Source organism: Phascolarctos cinereus, unplaced genomic scaffold (genome assembly GCF_003287225.1).
Source record: "Phascolarctos cinereus isolate Bilbo 61053 unplaced genomic scaffold, phaCin_HiC Scaffold_726;HRSCAF=1367, whole genome shotgun sequence".
In the NCBI taxonomy this organism is placed as follows: domain Eukaryota; kingdom Metazoa; phylum Chordata; class Mammalia; order Diprotodontia; family Phascolarctidae; genus Phascolarctos; species Phascolarctos cinereus.
Window position 1 is genome coordinate 172,187,446 of NW_027556098.1, and position 25,284 is coordinate 172,212,729.

The following is a 25,284-nucleotide window of genomic DNA, read 5'->3' on the forward strand; positions in this document are numbered from 1 at the left end:
TGGGGTAGGGGAAGCAAGAAAAATGGAAAAGGTGAAAAAAATACACTTCGATCTGCACTCAGAATTTATCAGTTCTCTCTGTGGAATATTATCTCTCTGGATAATATTTTTCATTATAAGTCCTTTGGAGTTATTATGGATCATTATATTTATCAGAGTCTTTCACAGTTGGTCATTGTTACAATATTGCTGTTAATGTGTACAATATTTTCTTAGCTCTACTCACTACATTTTTTATGAGCTCGTTTAAATCTTCACAAGCTTTTCTGAAACCATCCCCTTTGTCATTTCTTACAGCACTATAGTATTCCATCCCATTCATATACCATAACTTATTTTCCAATTGATGGGCATCCCCTCAATTTCCAATTCTTTGCCACCACAAAAAGAGCTGCTATAAACATTTTTTGTACATATAGGTCCTCTTTTAGGCCACTTTTGGACAGAGAGTATCTGTTCAATTTTAAAGCTACTCTAAGCACAGCAATTAGATAATCCCCCTTTGTGACTCCAACTTTCTAGTGTCAGGAAATTCTTATGTCTGATTTAAATCCCACTTAAGCCATTTTTTTCCATGTCCTACCTTTAGTGGAGACAAAGAGGAAACTGCTCTATACTGTATGGAGCTGACAGATGTCTAGGAGAGAAAAATGAGGCTTGTTTCCCCACCATGTTAGATTCTAAACTTAGTTATTCTCTTCATAGCTGGAAGAATATTCAGCAGGGGACTAGTTACTATAGCAATAAGCTAGACTAGTTTACACAATTAATAGATATTCTTAAAGGCTCCATCCTATGCTTGTTCATAATAATTACTCATACTAATGATAATAATTCCCTGGCAGTGTGGTATAGTGGATAGAGTGCTAGACTTGGACTCAAGAAGACCTGGATTCAAATTCTGCCTCGGGGTAACTACCAGCTGGCTGACCTCGAGCAATTTACCTAGTTTTTCTGAACTTCAGTTTCCTCATCTGTAAAATGGGTACATACTTCATAGGGCTTTGAGGATACACAAAAGAGCTTAGTACTAAATGACTATAAAAGCACCAATTAAATAGAATTATTATTATTATGGTGCCTTTCAGGGTCATAAAATTCATCAAGGGGTTACTTGTGTTTTGAAGAGTAATATTCAAAACTCATCCTTCAACATCCACCAGCTTTTACAAAACTATTGGTTATTTTTGACTCTCTAACTTAAGATACCAGCAGTGCTTGGTTCATTGTATTTGCATCTGCAAAGCATTTGTAAAGCTGCCTGAATTTCCTACACACAAAGTGATATAAAATTCCGAAGAGCTTAGAAATAATAATAAAATTGCTGTTATTATAGAGTTGAAGGTCTTTGGGAGACGATAGTCTGGAGCCACAGAGAGCCAAAGAAAGGTATACCAGTTCTTAAGCTGTGTCTCACAATTCTTCTCTTGCCAGTTAGGTTATTTAGTTGTCTGATTTTTAGCATGACAGGCTTACCCCATTACTGAGTATTACTGAGTTTATTTTACTAGACCCAGAATTGTGTCAAAAATGTCACTTGATGACAGTAGTAATTAACCAGACTTACATACCAGATAGCTCATGTTTTAACATCCCTGACAAAGAAACACTGTTTAAAAAGATCAAACCTGTAGCAAATATGTGTAATTTAGACAAAGCTTTTCCTTGAAAGGAAGGTCCCTTAAATCATGAATCCTAAAAAGGGAGTTATGTTTGTTTTTTTGATGAATTATGGCTTTTCCTTTTTTAACATAAAGCTATGGCTGTTCAAGGGCTAATTACATTAATATATATACACACACACATATTTATGCGCTAATAATTGTATGTATATATGTAATTAGTCCATGAATATGTATGTGTGTGTGTGTGTGTGTGTGTGTTTAGAGGCATATATGTGTTGTCAGTCTTAGGTCTTTTTTTCTTCTTTTGGTTTGTTTAGCCCAAGCATCACTATCTTCTCCCTGACCAGCTGTCTCCTTCAGTCACTATCCATCCACTAGTAATTACAGTTACACAGTCTGTGCCTGGGAGCAATTGCTCCAATTCACTGTACCCTAGGGACGACTTTCTACAAGAAATACACATTTCAAGAAGAAAACCTCTCGTGTGAGATTGTTTCCATTTCTGCAGTAGTGATCTCTCTTCTGTGGTGGTCCCCTTGGATACTGGTCATTCCCATTGCGTTGAATCCTCTTCTGGATTCTCAAATGATTCTTCAGTAGTTCTATTCATTCAGCATTCCACAGCTATTTATTAATTGCCTGTTAGATTTTGGAGATGCATTGACAGAAAAGAAATGGTCCTTCCCTGCAAGATGCCTGCCTTCTGTTGGGTGGTGGGACAGGAAATAACATATACATATGTAAGTTAAAACAGAATATATAAAAAATAAAACTTTTAGTAATTTTAGGGAGAGTATAATAGCAGACATGATATGACATGATATGACATCTGTTATGTCCCCAAAGTCTTAGTACTCTGTGCACTAAGATTTTTGGGGAAATTCTGCATGTGTGTGTGTGTGTGTGTGTGTGTGTGTGTGTGTGTGTGTGTCTGTGGTGTGTAATGAGGAAAGTTGTTTTTTTTAAAATTAGTCTGACACTGTTGTGTAGGATGTATTGAAAGGAAGAAAGTTTCAAGGCTAGAAGAAAGATCAGTAATCCAGACATAAGGTTGATAAAGACCTTGACTAGATGTGGGGGTGTGGAGGAAAGAAAACATCTGAGAGTCATTTTGAAAAAATTGGTTGACAACTGCTTGGATGTGGGAGGCAATGGAAAAGAAGCAGTCACAGATTACTTCAAAGACCTAACTCTGGGAAAATAGTGGTGTTATTTATACTACTATTCATTGGGAAGGGGACCTGGCTTGGAAGCTGAATGAAATATGGTGGGGCAATTTTTATATAACAAAATGTGTTCTCAAATTAGAAGCTTTTGAAATTAAACTTGGGAAATCTGGGCTGAATCGTGCTGGTGTTTAGGGATTATTCATACATTTTGTGCTTACCCCCCCCCCTTAGAGCCAAGACCATCAAGAATACAGTCTCTGTGAACCTAGAACTAACTGCTGAAGAATGGAAGAAGAAGTATGAGAAAGAAAAAGACAAAAACAAGAGCTTGAAGAATGTTATCCAGCATCTGGAAATGGAACTGAACAGATGGAGAAATGGTAAGAGCAGCAACCCAGCAGCTAATGATGCTGGAGTGGGGTTGGAGAGAGAGGGAGATCAGTGAGTCGCTTACCTGTGAGCTTTGGCAACCTGAGAGACACCTGAAGAAAAGGAATGGATGTACTTAGCTGAACGTGATAAATAGTTAAGCCATAAGAACAATTTCCTAGATTTCCCCCTATTCTCTTGGCTCGTCTATAATAATTAAGCATTACCACGTGTCTATAATGTGCTCTGCACTATGTTAGGGACCAGGGCTGCAAAGTCAAAACAAAACAGTAATGCCTGCAGAAAGCTTACATTCTGTTGGTGGAAACAATGTACATTCATATACATTAAATATAGATTTAAAAAATCTATACAAAAAAAAACTAAACTAAACACAAGGTAATTTGGGTGTGATGGAGAGAGGGAAATGATGCTTAATCTGAGCTTTGAAGGGGAGGTTAAGGATCCCAAGAGGGGGAGGTGAGGATGGTATGCATTCCTAGGGTGGGGAATAAGCCATGGTAAGACACAGATGTGGGGGCTGCATTTTATGTAGGAAGGATAGCAAAACTGTCAATTTCACTGGACCACAGGGTGGGTGAAGGAGTCTGGAAAGATGGGATGGAGCCAGATCATAATGGACTTTAAAATGGTAAAAGATTTTTGTTTAATCTCAGAGGCAACAGAATCAAAGTGTTTCTGGAGCAGGAGAGGGACATGGTCAAAATTTGTGCTTTAGGAATATCACTTTGGCAGCTGTGTGGAATATAGTTGCTATGGAAAAAGAGAGTGAGTGGATGCAGAGAAAAATATCAGGGGGCTCTTGCACAAGTCCAGGTGATAAGTGTTGAGAGGCTGAACTAGTTTAGTGGCCAAGTGTAGAGAAGGAGATGAATACAAGAGATGTTTTGAAAGTAGGATCAATAAGATTTGGCAGCTTGTTGGAGGTGATAAGGTGACTCAGTAGAAAGAGCACTAGACCTAGAGTCAGGAAGACCTAAGTTCAAATCCAGACCTAGATACTCACTATCTGAATGATTCTCACTTAACCTCTCTTTGCCCCAATTTCCTCCTCTGTAAAATGGGAAAAATAACGCCTACCTCTCAAGGTTGTTGTGAGGATCAAATGAGTTAATCATTGTAAGGCACTTAAACATGGTGCCTACAATGTAGATAGTGCTATAAAAATGTTAGCTACTTTATTTATTACATAGAGTGGTGGGGGAGAGAAAGAGACTTGAGCCTAGATCTTCCCAATTTGGGATTATCTCTATTTCACCATAATCATACTTCACTCTGTTTCTCAGAGAGTTCAAGAAGAATGAGAATTGAAAAAGCAATTGAATTTGGCAATTAAGTGGTCACTGAGAACTTTGGAGAGAATAGTTTCAGTTGAATGATGAAGTTGTAAGCCTTTCAAAATCCTTTCTTAATAATAATGATAGTAATGCTTATTTTTATATCTGTTATTTCTATAGCACATATTATGTGCCAGGCACTGTGCTAAGCACTTAACAGTTATCTCATTTGATCCTGGGAGAGGTAAGTGCTATTATTAGTACCATTTTACAGTTGAGAAAACTGAGGCAAACAGTGGTTAAGTGCCCAAGGTCACATTGCTAGTAAGTGTCTGAGGCTGAGTTTGAGCTCAGGTTGCCTGCAGCCCAGCGCTTCTTCCGCTGTGCCATCCACCTGCCTCAAGGCCCAGTCTGGGCCTTCTCCCATCATTCTCAGTTGATATTATACTTTCCCTGTCCACATATTACCAGAGCATCTTTTTGGACCCCTTCTTTACACTTCTTACCCCCTACTTGTCACATGTCACATCTCCCAATAGAACATAATCTCTTTGAACAGAGGGACTTTTTGTTTTTTTCTTAATAAATGTCTGTTGAATGAAAAAAAATATAGATCCCTTCATAGTGTATTATCTTGTTTTATCCTCACGATAACCCTTTGAGGTAGAGATATTCCCTCCATTTCACAGATGTTGCAACTAAAGCTTGGTGATTTGCCCACATTCACTTAGCTACCAAAGAAAAGAATGGGCAGTTATTCTGGACAAATCAAGTTTTCTTGAGTGAACACTGGAATTTTAGGTAAGTTTGATGGTGTAGGAGGTATTGCATAGAGAGTAGTGGGAGATCTTATGGCTACTTAAAAAAAAAATTGTTCAGAGAGTGCCAGATTAGAGTGTGGCTACATATTTGCTACCAATTTTAGCCATCAGATTGAGAGTAAATAAACTACTGTTTAATTGTAAGAAACCTACATGGAAATAAAAACAAAAAATTGTTCAAAAATGATAGTGTTTCAAAATTTTCTAGATTACATAACTTTTTAAAGCACAAATCTTCCTTTTGGGGAGGTTTTACCCCCAGGGCACCATTCTTTAGCCAGTTCCTAGAATGATTGAGATAATACAGCACCTGGAGCCAATAGATGCTGATGAGATTTGACAGGAGTAGGAGGGAATGGGAGGACATTTGGTGTGGCCAACAAGAATCATACAATGCTTTATTTTACTTCTGGAAACTTGTTGGTTTCAGCCCAATGACTGGCTTCTCTGGACTCACCCTTGGTACTCTTTGGATGTAGTGGTGGTAGAGGTAGTGATCTACTACCTTGATCCCATTATAAGGTAGCCTGTTTGTTTTGATAATTTCTTGTCCTTTACTTCCTTCTTGGACTCTAATCTCATCATATGCTTCTTTTTAGAATCTTCCTTGAATGTCACATTCTTTGGGTCCAGTGCCCTCACTGTTGCTCATTGTTTCCTGGAGTACTGGTGTGCCCCATCCAAGTGAAGCGTCCCCATCTGTCAACTCTGGGCGCCCATAACTTGTTGTTGTTCTATTGATATCTGTCTCCCATTAAAATGTCCATCCATGGTTATCCCTATATTCTCTGTAGCACTCAGACAGTTAACTAGCCTTGCAATGGAGATACAAAGAAAGGTAAAAGCCAGTACTTGCTCTCAAGGAGCTCACATTTTGGTGGGAGAGACAATATGCAAACAGCTGTTTACAAACAAGATAGAGATAGGATTTGTTGGAGATAATCAACTGAGGGAAAGGACTAGCATTGGGAGGATTGGTCAAGGCTTCCTGTAGAAGGCGGGGTTTTAGCTGATACTTGAAAGAAGCCAGGGAAGCTAAAAGGTTGAGATGAGGAGGGAGAGCATTCCATGCTTGGGGACAACAGTGAAAGTGCCAGGAGGCCAGAATGACTGAATTGTAGAGTACGTTGGGGAGAGGGTGTATGTAAGGTATAAGAAGACTGGAAAGGTAAGAAGGGGCCAGGTTACGGAGGGCTTTAAAAACTAAACAAGATTTTATATTTGATCCTGAAGAGGAGGCCACTGGAGTTGATTGAATAGGGGCAGTGACATGACCAGATGCCCTTTGGGAACATCAGTTTGACTGCTGAGTAGAGGATGAACTGAAATGAGGAGATACTTTGAGGCAGGAAGACCTCAGGTTCTCTACCTCACAATGTGAAATTGACAAACCCCATAAACCTAATCTGTGCAAATTGGTAGAAATTAAAAGGAAGTTTCCAGGACTCTCCTTCCTCTTATGGTCATATGTATAATTTTATAGGGCTTTCTTCAGACCATGGTCCTGTCTTTGCTAACCAACTTAAATTCATGTCTTTAATGATAGGAATTTTAAGTCAGGCAAGATGGGATGGCAATACTTTGTCATCACAGTTTAGGGCGGGAGGAAAGAAGACATTCTTGGGCAGGTGGAGTCTTCCAGTGTCCCCCAATCATGAAGATTTGCTTAGTCTACTCAATATACGCATGAAATCATATTTAAGGAAGATATTCTCTGGATAAAGATGGAACACCATAGCATTTCCAGAAATCCTAGCACAGTTCCTTGCATGTAGTAAGTACTTAATAATACCTTTTTGTCGAAGAATGGAATTTTTTTTTTAGACATCTGTGTCTATTGCTTTTTAAAAGACAGTTTTTATAAGACATGTCTTATGCATGAAACTGACCTGGACAAACACAGAGAAAGTGGATTACGGCTTCTAGCTTATGCCTCGTTTTATTCAGTCATATTCTTGACCGGAGAGCTTTAGGAGATGTGTAGGTATCAAGGAATCGTTCTGAAAATCCATTTGAGCGTAGCTTACAGTGATCTTCGGTTATAATTCCCCTGTAAGCCCTCAGGTTGGCTCATTTTCTTCAATGACTCTTTGTATCATGGATTAAAAAAACAGTATGCTAACTAAAGATAGTGACTTGGAATTTTTGTTTTTTTTCCCCATCCCATTCACAGGCACTTGAGTCAAAATATATCAAGAGCCTAGCAATTAAGGAGCCAGTGGGAAGGAGAAGCTGCATAACATACAGTGAATCTTCAGGGCCCCATAAATAATTCAAGTATTAGGTTGAGCAACAGGCCAGCCAGAAATTTAGCCCCATCTGTTGCTGCCTTGCAAAGAAGTGATTCCATCACAAACCAAAAAAGCCAACAAAAATAGGCAGCCCCTAGAACAGGCTAATTATAAGTTTCAGAAGTCAATTGGAAACTGCTCGAACAGCACCCTTGTACTGTGTGTTGGGTGCTAGATAAATCCATTAGATAGTTTCAGATTTGGGAATTTGTGGACATGCTAGGCTTTCCTAATCTGAATGAGGATTGCTATTTTAACATTAAACCCAGGGAGACTGATAGCTCTTCCTTCTGATTCGTGCTGAGAAATGACGCTGGGAAATTAGCATTGCAGTGGGCGATTGTCAGTATTTCAGGATCCCTTCCCGCTGTGCAGAGAATAGCTAAGAAGTGTGGCATTCAGAATGGACATTTGTGTATTATCCAGTCTTTTTCAAAGAGGTTGTGAATAAAAAAGATGAAATGTAAAGTATGATATGACCAGTTCACAAGAAAAGTAATTCTAAAAAAAAATTATGGCTGACTTTTAAATCACTTAAGGTACTTAGCACATTGGGAAAAAGATGCTATATATGTGCAAAATGATTATAATAAAGCAATAGATATTTTCACTTTCTATTTATATATACAGCAACTTGTTGTAGACTAGCTGCTGTCTCCCATCTGGCTATATAGATATTTCTTTTTCACTTCTTGGATGTTGAAATTGTGTACTATTAGGACCACCATTGTGTCTGGAAAAAACTTATTTTGCCTATCTTATTGTGGTTTTGGGGTCTAAATAGTGAGGTGGCCCCCAAGTCTAGCCTGCTAGAGTTGCAGAGAAGATGACATTACCCTTCTACTTTCTCTATAGGTCCCTAGGGACCTGAATCATGAAAGGGATAACTAGATAGTTGCTGTTTCATGTGTGAAATTTTAATGAATTACTGGCAGGCTAATGATTTTTTAAAAAAAAATATGTTTTAGAATTTTAACTAATATTTCTGCTGAGAATTCCTGATTAGTCTCTCATTATTATCTGATGAAATAGATTTTTTTTCTATTTGTTCATAGAATTGTTATTTCTTCACTCTAGGGTTTTTCATTTTATAATTAAAACCTCCCTGCAAACCTTTTAAGTGTGATATAAGTAAATGCTCCTATGTACACACACACACACACACACACACACACACACACACACACACACACAGTCTTTTTAGACCTTACAGGTAATTACACCTGACAACTGTAAAGGACAGGGTGCTTATTTAAAGCAGTGAACATTTCCTATCAGGTGAAAGCCTCTCATTCTAGCCAGTCCAGATACTTATCAGTCTAATAACTCCTTTTTCTATAGACAGCAGGTAGAAGGCCCTGGGACATGAGAAACCTGCTTTTAAAGGTGGGGGTGTGTGTGTCAGGAAATGCACATTAATCTTAATCTGCCTCTCCTCCCCCCCACCCCACTCTCCTACTCGCCATCTTTCAATGCTGTATTTCTTGGTCTGTTTGTAGCTGTCTTCCTTGTTACAATCAGTTATTCAGTAATCGCCTCGTGGGCCTTCTCCAGAGACTCAGTCCACTGCAGTGCAGGGAATATTTCTCGATTAATGGGTGAGATTGCCATGGAGACAGATTGCCTGGTGTCAGCTCTTGCATAGTGCTGGGAATTTACAATCCCCAAATGTGTTTGTGAGCTGGACAGTTTATTTACCAAGGGTAACTCTGGAAATCATTCCCTGGCTCTTCTGAAGGGCAGCAGGGCTCAGAAAAGCCAGCCTCTTTCCTGATGTCTGGGCACTATAGCCAAGCTCTGGCCATCCTCTTTGTTGCTTTTGTTCCTGTGGGATGCAGCTTTGTTCTTCCCTGCCTGATGGGCTGCAACAAAGAATAATCCTGATTGTGTGACCTTCTGAATAGCAGCTCCGAAGAGCTCATTATTAAAAGGTAGCTTTGTGGGGGAGATGCTGCTGCTTTGGTTCAGAGCTGGTATTGTTCAAAGCAAGCTAGAAAGACACTATAAACCTCAAATTTTTGTTTTTATGGCATAACAAAGTAATCAAAGGGAGACTTAGTAATATTCCTATATTAATTTTGTTACTCAGCTCTGACCACAAAGATGTGATGCTCTTCCCTCCAAGTCACCTGACCAGAAATTAACTGTATAAAAGTGAAAAGAGAGAAAGTATGGTATACGGTGGTGGTAGCAAGCTCAAATAGAAAGGAGGACCACTAGATCATACGTAGGGATCCCTATAAGTGGGTGCATATTGAGTAAGAAAACCACATATTAACATTATCTTTGTTTTATTATGTTTTTATTTTTTTAAATACTTCCCAATTACATTTTAAAACTTGAGATGGTTGCGGGCTGCATGTGCCCTGTATTTGACACCTCTGGTGTAGAGGGTACAGAGCTGTCCTTGAAAGTGTGTAGATCTGGGTTCAAATGCTACCTCTGACATTCATTTACTGGCTGGGAAAGTCACTTAATCATCAGTGCTCTGGGTCAGAGGTGTCAAACTAGCCATGCCCCTTGCCTTGCAAAACTTTGTCCAGTGCCCTCAGAACCAGATTAAAATGTAATTGGTAAACATTTAACAAAATAAATAAAAATACAGTAAAATATGGATAATGTTGATTTGTGACTTTCTAAGTCATTATGTGCCCAAGGGAAATCTGTTTCTATTTGAGTCTGACACTACTGCATTTGCAGCAAAGGTGTTGAACCCAACAGGTAGAGGAAATTTCTTTACTGGAGAGTTCCCTAAATGAATGAAATTACAGATCCACTCCATATCTCTCTCCCTATGAAAGTAACAATGGCTTCTGTGCATTTCATCTTTGAAGGAAGGACTAATAACTTTCAGCCACAGGAGGCTGACTCCAGGCTAGGCAGAAGTGGCACAACCCATTCCAAAGATTATTGGTATGAAAGTAATGCAAGAGAATTGATTGTTTGGATCAGGAGTAACGGGAGATGTTTAGAGGTGGGCCCAAGATAAAAAAAAGAGAGACCTTGGCTGGAGAGTTGTAGCCAAAGAGCAACTTTCATCTTTGAGGGCATTTGTTTGCAGAAATCAGGCTCCTGGGTTAGGTACCCTCACACCCAGCCCTGGCCTTCTTCCAAAATGTGCAGTTACTCTGCCCTACTTCGAATACTACCTTTAGAACTATTTGAAATGAAAGGAAGTTGTCACATGTTTCTTTCAGATTTCTTGTCTGTGCTATCTGTAGAGTTAAGGTGAACTGGTATGGGATTTTCTGAGCCTATTTTATGTAGTGGTCTTGTTCAGATATGCAGATTGGTAGTTTTGCCTCAAACTATAAATGGACATTGATCTTGGATGATAATGCCACATTCTTGGGCTACTAGGCTAATGTGGTCCCAAAGTTCCAGAAACTTGAACTGAAGGACGAGGGAGACCGTAAGTGAAATTCTGGAGAAAACTGTGGTTACTGCTCCTCTGGTGCATGGATGTGTCTGGCTCTAGAGAGACATTTTAAACAAAAGTGTAGTTCTTCTGCATCTCTTCCCTCCTGCCTGGATTAGGAAGTAAGGTCAGGGACCAAACCTTATTCATCCATGTATCCTCCCCAGCACTGGGAATGGAGATTTATACCAAGTTGGATCCTTTGCTGTAGTGAAGAGGGTCCTGGACTTGGAGTCTGAACACTTAGCTTCAGATCCCCCTTCAGATACTACCCATGTTACTATGGGGAAACTAGTCAACCTTTCTCTGCCTTAGTTTCCTCATCTGTAAAATTAGGGGTTTGAACCCCATGGTCCTTCCAGCTCCATATTTATGATACTGTCAGTCTAATAAATACTGGCTAAATGAAATGGGCAGGATCAAGTCTGTGGACTGGGTTTTCTGGTGAAAACTTTAAATTAAGCATTTGACATAAATGAAACGTTGATTCAGATCAGGTTCAGATCGAAAGCCTCTTCTGATTACCTTGGAGGTCAGTAATTTTAGAGCATCTATATATGTTATAATTCAAGCTGGCTCACTAGGTACTTTTGGAAAAACATTGCTTCAGTGTTAAGCAAATCACTATAGTTCATTCTAGTTTTGGGTTCAAACACTGAACTAAAAATTAAAACTAACTCATTAGAAACTAACTCATTACGTTGGACTAAAAAAGAAAATGTGAATACTAGAAAGTCTTATCAACACTTAGTCATGATTGTACCATGTTGCCATTTAGCAAATAAGAGAGAGAAATATTAAACACCAAGGTCAACTCATCATGGTGTTTTGTGTATATTGAAATGAATGAGTGTAGAATTCTAATGTTTTTCTCAAAGCATAATGTACAGTATTATTAATGAGATGTTGGGCTTGGGAAATCACTTATTCAGTGTTTTCTGAAAAATGCTTCCTGGAAGAGGGCAGTGCACCTGGGGCTCTCCATAAATAGTTGTTTATGTGGGCTTGGGTATGGCACATATGGAGGTTTGTGCATTTTATCAGAATGATAATTAATGACGTTTAATGGTAAACATAGAATGGAACAGATATAGATGTCTCTCTGTGTGTTTGTGCATGATTCTTTTTCAAACCAATCAGAAAACATCTTTCAAGGACTTATCTGGGCAAAGTGATTTAATTAGAGTTTCTTTTGTGTGTTCTTTACAATGTGTGAGTGCTGTTAGCCTTTGGACAGCTTGAGAATTCCACTTTTAATGTCCTTCAATTTATATCAATATATCTACCTTTTTGGAAAACCCTAAACAGTTATCATCTTCTCTCTTCCTTCACAGAAATAACAAATATTATTCTTAGCATTCTGGGAAGCAATACCAAAGCTTTCTCTATAATTTCCATATATATGTGTGTGTGTGTGTGTGTGTGTGTGTGTGTGTGTGTACATATACATATATATACACACACACATATATAAAATTAGCTGGTTATTTTCTCTTAAGATTTATTTTTTGTTGTAAACTTAAATATCAAATAGGATCCTCATTTCCATATACATGGAACTGAAAAGGGTAGGGAAAAAGAGAACCATACATGAAGTTATTCTTTATGTAAAGCTTTCTCTCTCTCTTTCTCTGTATGTGTGTGTGTGTGTGTGTACATATATATGTATATATGTACACACACATACACACACTCCTATATATGCAGCCGGTAGCTTTCAAAGTTATCCTTCTTTGTGCTTTCTGGACTTTCTTTTCTGCATTAAAAAAAGAAAAAAATTTCTTAATGACTTTCTTTTTAAAAAAAAAACTAATTTATTTATATATTTTTAGTTCACTTCCACAAGATTTTGAGTTCCAAATTTTCTCCCCCATTTGTCCCCTCCCTCACCCAAAGACAGCATGTAAATTGATATAGGCTCAATGTATACATTCATATTAAACCTATTTTCACATTAGTCATGTTGTAAAGAAGAATTAGAACTAATGAGAGAAGCCACAAGAAAGAAGAAACAAACACAAAAAAAGAGAGAGAGAGCAAATAACATGCTTCAATTTGCATTCAGATTCCATAGGTTTTTTTTTTTTCTGGATGTGGATAGCATTTTCTGTCATGAGTCTTTTGGAATTGTCTTAGATCCTTGCATTGCTGAAAAGAGATAAATAACTTTCTTTCCTTTTTCCTGTTCCTCCCTCCCTCCCTTTCTTCCTCTCTTTCTCTCTTTTTTCTCTCCCTTCCTTCCTGTCTCTCTCTTTCTCTTCCTTCCTTCCTTCCTTCCTTTCTTCTTTCTTTCTTTTTCCCCCTTGCCCCTTCCACTGCACCAATGGAGAAGGGAGAAAGAAAAATAAAGCCCCCCTGTACCTAGTCAGCATAATCAGCATAGTCAGCAAAACAAATTCCCACATTGGCAATGTCTAAAAATATGGCTAAATTTGCATCTTAAGTTCATCATTTCTCTGGCCAGAGGTGGGTAATATGCTTCATCATAAATCCTTTGGAATCATGATTAGTTATTGCATTGTTCAGAGCTCTCATGTCTTTCAAAGTTGTTTTTCATTATAATGTTTTTGTATAAATTGTTCTCCGGGTTCTGCTCACTTTACTCTGTATTAGTTCATGAAGGTCTTCCCATGTTTCTCTGAAACTGCCATTTCATCATTACTTATGACAGAATAGTATTTCATAATTCATATACCATAATTGGTTAGATATTTGCCTCTCTGTGACTATCAGATAGTTTATAGGCAAGTATCATGCCTGAGGCTCTTGTTTCCTCTACCAGAAAAGCTACATTTCCTAAGGGGGGGGAAAAAGAAAGTCAAAATGGGACATTTTTGAGTATCAAGTGATGAAAGGCTACTGAGCATTTAGGCTCTGGAATAAATGAAGGTGGTTTGCTCCAGGCTTTAGGGCAGTGAAAATCAGGAGGTTCACATTCTATACTCTTCTGATAATCATAGATCTTGTTTGGCCCTTGATTTGGGTGTTTCTTTTAATGAAGAACTCACACAGCTAGCAGTTAGCATCTCTCCACAGTCTGCATTGAATCTTGCTACATACTGAATAGAGAAATGGTGAGGGTTCTGCTGAAACCGTTTTAACACAAGACAAGATGTAGGCAAAGAATTCACTTGTCAGTTTGTCTAGGGATGGAGTGATCTATATAAAGCAGAATTGATGTCATGTAGTCTTTTTTGTCACCAGACTTGCTTTGTACAATTAGCTGCATCCTTTCTAGCCAAATGGAAGAAATTATGAATAACTCATTGAAAGGAGGGACTGTTTCATTTTTGTCATGTATCCTTAGTACCTAAAGCAGTGCCTAGCACATAATAGGAGCTTAATAATGAAGTTGATTGCTTATATGGTTCTCAATTTTGTGCTAATTTTTGGGAATCAATATTTATTTTTCACCTTGATCCTAAATGACAATTTCTGAAAACATGTTTTACATTTTTTTCCCTTGAGTATTGAGCTTCCTTTAACACACTGTATTCCTTTGTGTTGTGGTTTTGGATTTATTTCTTAAACAGGAGAAGCTGTGCCTGAGGATGAACAGATCAGTGCTAAAGACCAGAAGAATCTGGAGCCCTGTGACAATACACCCATCATAGATAACATGACCCCTGTTGTCTCTAGCATCTCCACAGAGGAGAAGCAGAAGTATGATGAGGAGATAACCTGCTTGTACAGACAATTGGATGATAAGGTTTGGAAGCTAAAATTCCTTTGGAGGGGAGGCCTATATTTATAATCAGAGCAAGCAAGAAGCCAAGATTATCAGCATGCAAACATATCCTAGATGGTTCCTCTTTATAGCAAAGAAACCTATTATCTGGGATTGGGTGGGGGGGTCCAGTTTAAAAAGCATCGTGAGCAGTGCAGCATTCAGACTGGGCTTAAGTGATTCCTTCCTCTACATCTGAGTAGGGCTTTTCAATAGAATTCTTAGAAGTTGGTAAACTGATACTCTGTCCATCTTGTCTCTCCCCCATCACTCTTAGTCCATAATTCTAGGAGGTACAAAAATTAGACCAGTGGATTTATAAGCTAGAATGAAATTTAATTGGGTTGTTTGGCCTGACCAGTGTGGTACTTACTGGTTGTTTCATGGAGATAGAACAGTGAGAATTGGGGAGGAGAGCCAATGCACATTCCCACTAGACCTAATTTTGAAGTAAAGAGTAATACTTCCCAGAGGCAAAATTTGTTTTTGAATTCTGCAGGTAGATGGCCATTCTACCTCATCTCTAGCCCCCTAATCCAAGGAATATTTGGCCATTTCATTTTGAGTATGCTGTCTGAAAACCTGGGGAGCCCAAAACATTTGGCACTAGGAAAATTGTTGTTTTGGTGCATGTTATATTGAGAATGTTTAAACATGCAGAGTTGGAACACCTACATTTTATGCCTACTCAGTTGATGCTCAAATAGACATGTTTCAGTGTAGTCATTGGAGAGAGAGTAGAAAAGACCTTGAAGAAAATGATGTCTATCCATTCCCAGTGAAGGCAAGGGTAGGGATCCTAGAAGCACTGGATAGTAAATGGATGTTTTACACTGTGCTGATGTTTTGTCCTTGATATATTCTGAATCCTTTCAATTCACTTATGAAAAGGTTACTGATATTTTTGGTGCAATTTAATTCTACTGAAGTTCTTCCTGAATTGTTCTATGGATTCCTGAGACTTACATTAAACAGCTTTGTTATGTGAACACTGCCATTAATCTTACATGTCCTCTGTTTGAGTTAAATGCTTAGCATCCAGTATCTTTTTTTTCCTATTGTCTATTGTATTAAAGGATCCTTCTGTGTTTGTTATTTTCTGAGTTTATTTCATAACTACAGCAATTAAATTGGGTATAAGCTGACCCTTATGAGTTCATCTGTAATGCACTTTCATTCCCATGAGAGCTTTATTAATTGATCTTTCAGCGACTAGACATGGTATTGCTTTTTATTGCCTATACAGAATTTTTGTACAGAAACTATTCGTGAAGAGCTGAAGGACTGTTATCACATGTGTAAATGTCATGATTTCCGTAAGAAAATGATACTTTAAAATGTTTGTGATTTCTGGTGTAGGTATTTCCCTCTGATTCCAGCCATAGTAAAGAAAGTTCGATGAGGTGCTGTGGCCAGAACAAATGAGCAGGGGGTCAACATTCTAGTGATAAGTCTCTCTGACCATAGCTGGGCTGGTCCTCAGTGGACAGTCCATTACTGGGTCCACACTTATAGGCTTTTAGGTCTGGTAGATTCTTCCAAAGCTCATGCTCTTCTAGGAAAGCCTTTGAGGAAGCCATGATGATGCATCAGAATAGGACTTGAGTGACCTGCATATTAAATATAAAAGAGATTTTTCTGGGTTATAGTGCAGAGCTAATCTGAAATTGTAGTTTATGTTTCACTTCTGGTTTTTTGAATTAATTATTGAATTTTCAGAAATCGCATTGTTCCATAGCAGGTGGAATAATTTCAGTTCTTTGACTTTACCGTCTCTGTGTTAAAAAAAAAAAGAGAGCTAATTCCACCTGCTTTTGTCTTCTCACTTGTCAATCCTCATGGTTACTTCCAGGTCCCAGGAGAAGAGATGGCGATCAGATAGCTGCATAGTTATCTGTTTTTGTTTTAGTTGGATGTTTATGCATCACCTGCAAGGTGCCAAAGAACATTGACAACAACATCCTCTTCTCTAGTTACCTCCATTCTATATTTAGAAAACAAGGCACCATCAGTGCCAGATCCTTGTAACAAAAGCACTATTTTTGGAGGCTTTCTTTTGGTGCACTTATTCATGCCACAAATCTAATTTGGAGTAGGAGTTGGGGGTGGTAGAACTCTTCTGTATGGTTTGTGAAATAATTGAAGATTTATTGGTGTAAAAAAGCTTGTAGAGGAATTATTCTTTCAAAGGCAACCTTCTAATGGAAAAGAGAGATTAGAAATAATACCATGGACAGGGAATGGAAGGCATGGGTAGCCAAACCCTGATTTTAGAATACAATTTCTGCATCAAAAGCCATAGCGTGTTAGTTGACAGCTTTGAAGGTCAGGCTCTTAAATGGGACTCCCAGGAGAACAACAAGCCCCTTCTGCCTCATCACATGCATTTTCAGAACAAGGCTGCATGTTGGGGCAGGTCAGATTCCCAACCATCCTCTGCTGTAGACCGGTACTAGATGAGTGTCCAGTTAGGTCCTAGGACGTTATTTTTACGTTCTCAACTCTTCCTGTTTCTCAGAGAAAGGCCAATGTGAATAAGGGTTGTTTTGTGCAACATTTTGAAGTCTGTGCTTCCAAATTTTATTTGAAATGATGAAAATGATAGCAGAGCATGCAGAGTTAATCTCCTGCTGCTAGGCAGCTCATGCCTGCTGTTCCACCCACATCTGGGGGTGGGTAGCTTACCAGGAGAAAGCTGAGGGAACAAATTTACACTCCGGTTACAAAGGGCTTAAAGAGCCAGCGTCCAGGCTTTGACAGCAGCAACATCTAGTGGCAGAAAATGAGAATGAAGATGATGAATTTGCTCAGGGAGAAGATTCCTTACCACCAAATCAATAGCTGCCTCCTCCTCATCACTCCCTCCACCCCCTCAGCCGAGCATTAACTTCTGCTGTCTGCTCCTTCACAATTTTTTTTCTTCCTTACTTGTAAATGGAATTTACTTCTCTACTGGAATGTTTCATTGCCAAAGATAAATCCTTTCCTGTAACTATAAAATTGTTGCTGTTTCTCATTTCTCAGCCAAAATGCAAATAATGTCTGTACATTATTCATGCCGGGTCAATCAAGTCTCCTGTTTCTAGAGCTTTGCTGAGTTGAGCATTTTCGAAATTGACTAGTCTTTCAACCCAGGAGTCCCTTTTTTCATAATTGATGCTTCCCCTCTCCCCATAGCTTCTAAAATAGTGAGTCTTAGGTTTTCCAATTGACTTAAAACTAGAGGGTTTTTAGCAGACATCCTGGTAGAGCCACTATAAGTAATATGCAGCAGCTGTTCCTATCATTGAAATGGTAAGGATTTGGGATCTTTGCAAAATAGCGTAGATGGTTAAAAAGTATTTTCCCTTTTACTGATAAGCCATAGTAAGATGCATCACATGAAGGGCCCTAAGGTCCCTTTCAGTTCTACTGTCTTTGTATTTTTGCGATTTCCAGGTGAGTAGGCTTAGGGTTGTGTAGTATATTATATATCAGGGATGTTTTATCCATTGTGAAAAATGAATTTAGAGGCATTTTAAATAGATAAAAACACAGAGCCAATTATTTTATCTTCTGAAATAATCATTGGAGGGAGAAGAATTATAATTTTCTCTTTAATCTATCATCAAGCTTATAGGTGATGTCTTAGTGGCTATTTTCTGGAAACTTAGGTGTCAAAAGTGGAATCACTAGTAAAAATAATTAAATGTGCTGTTTCATTTCAGGATGATGAAATTAACCAGCAGAGCCAGCTGGCTGAAAAATTAAAGCAGCAGATGTTGGATCAGGATGAGGTAAAGAGACAAACATAAAACTCAAAGTTTTTGGAATTTTTGTTTAATTCTACAAATTGCAACTTTTCCAAAAGACTTAAAAAGCACCTTTGCTTGACTCTCGTGGAACTTTCTGGTTGAGTTTTTTTTTTTTAAATCTTAGGACAGTATGATGATGCCTGCCTGAGTGGAATTTACTAAATGAGGCATGACTCAGCCTATGACATTCTTAACACTTTGAGGGTTTTCTTTTTTCCTTTCTTTCTCTCTCTCTCTCTTTCTTCCTTCCTTTCTTCCTTTTTTCTTTGTTCTTTCTTCTTTCTCTCCTCTCTCTCCCCTTTCCTCTCCCTCTCTTCTTCCTTCCCTCTCTCCTTCCTTCCTTCCTTCCTTCCTTCCTTCCTTCTCCCCAGTAGACACAGTCAGTCCTTGAAGTGAGGAAGGTAGAACACGTAAGATAATCTTAGTACTCTAGGCAAGAAGGGCTGTCTCTTCATTCCCACCCAACAGTACTTCTATTACTCCTCCACACTTATTTGGGGCACCATTTACAACTACTCGCAGATATCAACACTGATCATGATCACCAATACACTTTGGCACTAATCCAGAGAAGAGATTAAAGGAGGGGAAAGGAGAGGTAAGGTACCATGCTAGAATACTTTTGGATCACTAAAAAGTGGAAAGATAGTTTTGACCTCCTCAGAAGGTAGAGATGTGCCATGTCCCCACCTCCCGTACCTCCTATTCACTTGCCAACTTAAACTATGATTTTATACAAATAGGAATTAATTTTAATTTTGCTCTATGGAGGTAGATATGAGTAAATTTAAATCCAAGGTAATGCCCCCATCTGTTTACTTTCAACCTTCTTCCCCCTGGTAACTTTTCCACCAAAATGAAAAGCTGCACACTTGCTCTGGTGGAGTGACTTACTAATTATGAAGTAGCCAAATTATGACAGAAGGGAATAGTAACATTAACGGGAGATCTAGGCTTTGGGTAGTCTGGAGCTGCCTGTGTGGCAATGACTGGATTAAAATAGAAAGGTAAATAAACCCAGCACAGACATAACAATACTTGCTTAAGTTTTTAAAGTTGTCTTGAAAGAATTAGTTGATAGTTTTTGCTGTTATGGTTGATTATGCTTCCCAAACACATATTTATATAATATTTACTTTCCAAAGCACTTGAGAAACAGGAGAGTCATGCAGGTCAAAAGAAGGAACATTAGTATTTTTCTATCCTGTGCTGAAGAATCTCTTCTTTCTTTGCCTCTTCTGATAACGCCTGAGTATATTTTCCATAGACTGCCCCTACAAAGTGTGATTTTGGTTCTGTCCTTCTCCTCAGTGCCTCGTTTGTACCTAACACATGTTTATGTGGTGATTTCTTCCTCCTAATTTCAACTCCTTTCTTGTTGGAATTTCAAAGGCATTAATTTTACCAATTTCCCAATCAGTTTAGTGGCTGGTCTTGCTTGATAAGGGCTACTTTTGGGTTAACTATATTGTAATCAGTTTCTTTCCCAAGGCTGAAATGTGTTCAAAGTCAGCAGCATCTCAGATATGACTCTGCCTCTCTCCTGTCTCTCTCTTCCTTAGCTTCTCTGTTGTTGAAAGGATTCACTTGATATAACAAGTGCCGGTGATAAACTTTCTCCTGAGGGTGGCCCAATTCCCTTTCACTGATTAGTAGACCTTCTGTTGGCTTATTCACTCTGGGGAGCCAAACTAATACAAACAAAACTTTGGGTGTTGTGACAGCACCGTAAACACTGCTTGCCAATTGTTTGTTTCACACGTGGAATAGTTTAACCACAAAGTGAAATGCTTTTTGATGTGTGATTCCATCCTGAAGTAACACTATGCTGTAGCTTCAACAGAAAAGAATCAAATCACATCATCTTTAGCATCCATTCATCTTGAGCTGTAACTTCTAACTCTGTTTCTCCATCTCTGTCTCTGTCAACCACCTTTGGGATGGAACATAGATTTGTCACTAATTTAGCAATCCAGTCTAATCCCAACTATTACCTCTGATCCCCCATTTATTAATGATTACTATATAATGTTTTCTTCCCCTCGCCCCCATTCAGTTTAACAAACATTTCTGTGTTCAAAGCATTGATTCATCATTTAGACAAGACACAGTCCCTGCCCCAATGGAGTTTGACTCAATCATTCCATCTACCAAATGGGGATAATGGAATAATCTGCTTTGCCAAGGGTTTGATGTTGATTCACTCACTTTTATTTATGTATTTTTAGCTTTCAGCACCCAGCATCTTATGAGCACTTATAAAAGTTTGTACAACCTTCTGTAGTTGCACAAGGTTTCTAATCACAAATGTACAAATACATTTATTTCCCTGGTTCAAAAGAGTATTACCTCGGGCAGCTAGGTGGTGCAGAGGACAGAGCACCGGCCCTGAAGTCAGGAGTGCTTGAGTTCAAATCCGGCCTCAGACCAAACACTTGATACTTACTAGCTGTGTGACCCTGGGCAAGTCACTTAACCCCAATTGCCTAAAAAAAACAAACAAAAAACCAACAAAAGAGTATTATCTCAATTCATTGCTCTTACTTTATAGTAACATTAGTCTTATTCTGTTTTGTAGCTGGTCCTTACATCCTCCAAAACTTAAAAAAAATTTTTTTTAAAGCTTTTAGCTTCCACAAGAAGAGATTATGAGAAGATCCAGGAGGAGCTGACTCGTCTCCAGATTGAGAACGAGGCTGCCAAGGATGAGGTGAAAGAGGTTCTGCAGGCCCTAGAGGAGCTAGCTGTCAATTATGACCAGAAGTCACAGGAAGTGGAGGACAAGACCAGAGCTAATGAGCAGCTGACTGACGAGCTGACCCAGAAAACGGTCAGGACATTTTCTATTGAGCTGGGGCTGGGGTGGGGGATGGGGAGGAGGTACTCTGGCTTACTTATCTACTTTGGTGGTTCTTCTGCATTTGTAGTAAAAGATATTAAAAGTTTTGGGCGTTGATAAGAGTCTCAGCTGACAGAAAGACTGGAATGTATCTTCCCCCCGCCCCAAACCTCATGCAAGCTTTCTTGACAGACATTTAAGCTTACACCCAAAGTTAGTTAGATATTCCTCAGCTTGCTAATCCATTTCCTTGAAATATCTATTCGTTTATCAGCATTAACCCCTACAGCATTGTTTGTGGGAGATCATCCTTCATTTTGGGCAGCTAGATGACACAGCAAATAAGAGCGCCAGGCCTGGAGTCAGGAAGACTTATCTTCCTGAGTTCAAATCTGGCCTCAGACATTTACTAGCTGTGTGACCCTGGCCAAGTCACTTAACCCTGTTTATCTCAGTTTCTCATCTGTAAAATGAGCTGGAGAAGGAAATGGCAAACCGCTCCATTCTCTTTGCCAAGAAAACCCCAAATGGGGTCACAAAGAGTTGGACACAACTGAACAACAAATAACACCCTCTGTTTCATCCTGTAGTAATGTCAGAATGGGTTGTGTCTTGACTAATTGTATGTAGTAATGCAGTTGGAGACATGAGTATGGTTGTGCACTGGAGTATTTGATTCATTTTCTTAGTTCCTCTCAAGAATGACAATAACTTGTAGATGTGGCCTTTACCAACACTTACAGGTTAGTTGTCTCTCACAGAAATCTGACAGACACAAAGCTTTAAACTCTTATGACAGAGTTGAGGAGTTGTAGTTATTTTTCACCTCCCAATGTCTTTCTACTTCCTCAAACCTACTGCTCCCCACATCTTGCCTTAACCTTTATTTTGATTACTCTAGGATTCTGCTCAGCCTGATTTGGCTTATTGTTTACTTGTTTAAACTTTTTTCTCCTTCTTACTGTGTCTTGGAAAAGATGATGTCAGTTCCGCGTAACAGGATTTGTGATGAGGTCTGTCTACCCTCAGCTCCAGTAAAGCATCATATCTATCTATCTGAGGAGTAGCTTGCTGCTTTTTACCCTTTACCGTTTGGCAAATGTGTTTGCAGGGGAGAGAAGGAAACAAGGTTCAGCAGCAGACTGATTCCCTGGGAACCTCTGCATCATGAAAATTTGTCCAGTCTGCTTTATGGAAGTCATCCAAACTTGATTGGCAAAGTGTGTTAACAGATGGTGCTGTGACACTTAATCTGCTCACCATAGGGGATGCAAGAGATGTCATTGACTTCATAAACTCAGCTGGGATGGCAGAGACTTTTCTAATAATACTTTTCTCAAGATAGCAGAGATAAATTTTGGAAATTTTTTTGGTATTCTCAACTTGGAATTATTAAATAATCAAAGAAGTATTGGAAACGCTGGAGAGATAGTCAGCAGTCCCTTTTGTAAGGAGACTTGTGTTTAGTGCCCCATTAGATTTTTAGCTAGTGAGAAGTAATTGAGAATGATTTTTTCTACTCAGTATCGATGAATGATTTTTCATAGTACATTCTTGTCACTCCTTATCACTCATATGCTAAGTGCTACTAGCTAATTCTCAAGTAATTTTCATAGTCTAATCAGTAAAATGTGTTGTATTGTAAGAGATATATTTGGAAGAATTATGTAAATTTCTTTGTATTAACTTATGTGTCTTTGGTGCTAGAAGGACTGCTTTCTTTGTAGGTTCAGTTAATTAGAAAAATACCCAGAAGCCAAAGATAGCTATTTTGTTGTTGCTTGGAGCTGGTCAATAAACAAGCATTCTTAAGCATCTACTATGTACCAGGCACAATGCTAGCTTCTATACAAATGTAAAAATTTAGAATCTCTCTGCCCTCAAGAAGCTTATATTACTGCACGTGCTTCAGCACTGGTTCTTTCTGATGGTACGTATCAGGGATGGATAAGAAACTGGTCTATTTGGTGCTTTGGCAAGAAAATGGAGCTTTTAGCATATAAAGAATCTGTTCCTTCTTTGATTTTGTGTTATGTGACGAAGATGATCTACATTCAATTTAGTTTTTCTGGGAAGAATAGAAAAAAAATTAACCAACTATTTCTATATTAATTCTTCCCTGATAGTATTTCTGTGGGTATATCACATGAGCAAAAGGTTTTTTAAAAAAATTTAATAGCTATTATTGTTAAGAGACTTATTAGGTCTATAAGACTTCCATCTCCCAAGTGAGGGAGGAATCTGAGAGTCTGCCTAGAAAATAGATTCACTCAGAAGACAAAGGTTAGGGATGTGATTGGACTCTTAGAGAGTAGAGTGTGGGTTGAAATAGAAATATGTATTTTACATTTTTAACAACTAGAATGTCCTGAGTCTAAACAATCTGAAGTTAGCCCCTCTCTTTCTCTTTCTTCTTCTTTTCTACCTTCACTACCTTTCCTCTTCTATTTCCTCCCTTTTCTCCTCTATTTTCTCTCTCTTTCTTCTCTTCTCTTCTTCTACCACCCTCATATTATCCCCTGGTATATTGGACAGAGTAGATTGAGAAACACCCAGGATTTTATTTTGGAATATGTAACCAATACCAATATTTGACTTAAAAACCCAATTTTTCTGAATTTTTTATAACCGCCATTAATAATAAAAGAACTCTTTTCTGGATAGTGCTTTATAATCTTCTCTAAAGTCATGTATTTTATGCATAGGACCAAAAAGTAGTCTTTTTTTTTTTTTAAAAACACTGTTGGTGAATTCTTTCCAGACTACCTTGACTGCTACACAAAGAGAATTGAATCAGTTGCAGGAGCTGAGTAACCATCAGAAAAAACGAGCTACAGAGATCCTGAATTTACTGCTGAAGGACCTGGGGGAGATTGGTGGCATCATTGGCACCAATGATGTGAAGACGGTAAGCCATCTAAACCTTTATTTTGGAGTCCATTCTTATAATGGCAGCATGGTGTAGGGGAAAGGACTCAATTAAATTTGTAGTAAGATGGATTCAAATCCCAACTCCACCTCTGACTATGTAATCTTGGACAATCATTTGGCTTCTTTGGCTTCATTTTTTCTTCTCGGTAAAATAAGCCAGTGAGGCTACACAGTGGAAAAATGTGTTAGATTTGGAGCTTTGAATCCCGACTCTCCTATTTACCATGCATATGACACTGGGAAAGTCACTTACTCTTTGGGCCTCAGTTTCTTATCTGTGAAATGAAAGAGTTTGGATTAAGTGGCCTCTAAGGTCCCTTTCAGCCCTAAATCTTTGATTCAGTCATCTGTAAGATCCCTGCCAGGCTAAGAATCAATCCATCAATGGATAAGCTCTTATGAAATGCCTACCATATACCAAGTACTGTTCTGAGTGCTGGAGATACAGAGACAAAAATGGAACAGTCCCTGCCCTTAAGGAGCTTATGTTCTAAGAGAGCTAATCCTTTGAAGTTGGGAATATGTTGGGAAAAGAAAGGGGAATTTGATTTTCAGTTCTGGGAACCAGTCAGTCAATAAACATTTACTAAATGTTTACTGTATCGCAGGCACTGTTCTTAGCATTGGGATTATAAAAAGAGGAAAAAGACAATCTCTGTCCTCGAAGATCTTACAATCTAATAGATTGTGAGCATATTTAAATCTTGTTTGTACTAAAGCAAATAAATGTCCCCATTCCCTGAAGACATTTGTCACCATTTAGGGAGAATATACAGTGAGTTTTGGGGGAAAAAAAACCCAAAAAAGCTGGGTGAGTATGAAAGTTAGCAGTTATTTACACAGGGATTTGTTTTCCTTTGAGAATATGGTGGGGTGAAATTTGTCTCACTGCTCTGTTGCATCTCTTTATTTTTTTTGTCATCCTCTACTTGACCAAGATCAACTAATATCAACATTTTTGTATGTTGCATATCTTTACAAATATAAAACTGAAAAAGGGAT

General features: G+C 38.5%; 1 protein-coding gene across 1 annotated transcript in view; it reads left to right on the forward strand.

Annotated features, from left to right (window-relative positions):
- The window catches only part of KIF5C (kinesin family member 5C), a 215,883-nt gene that overhangs the window by 134,392 nt on the left and 56,207 nt on the right, over positions 1-25,284 (forward strand). Inside the window, exons 11-15 of the mRNA XM_020984747.1 lie at positions 3,026-3,174; positions 14,525-14,700; positions 18,426-18,494; positions 21,136-21,342; positions 24,113-24,259. Of these exons, the coding sequence (XP_020840406.1) occupies positions 3,026-3,174; positions 14,525-14,700; positions 18,426-18,494; positions 21,136-21,342; positions 24,113-24,259 (748 nt within the window). The remainder of the gene's footprint in view (positions 1-3,025; positions 3,175-14,524; positions 14,701-18,425; positions 18,495-21,135; positions 21,343-24,112; positions 24,260-25,284) is intronic.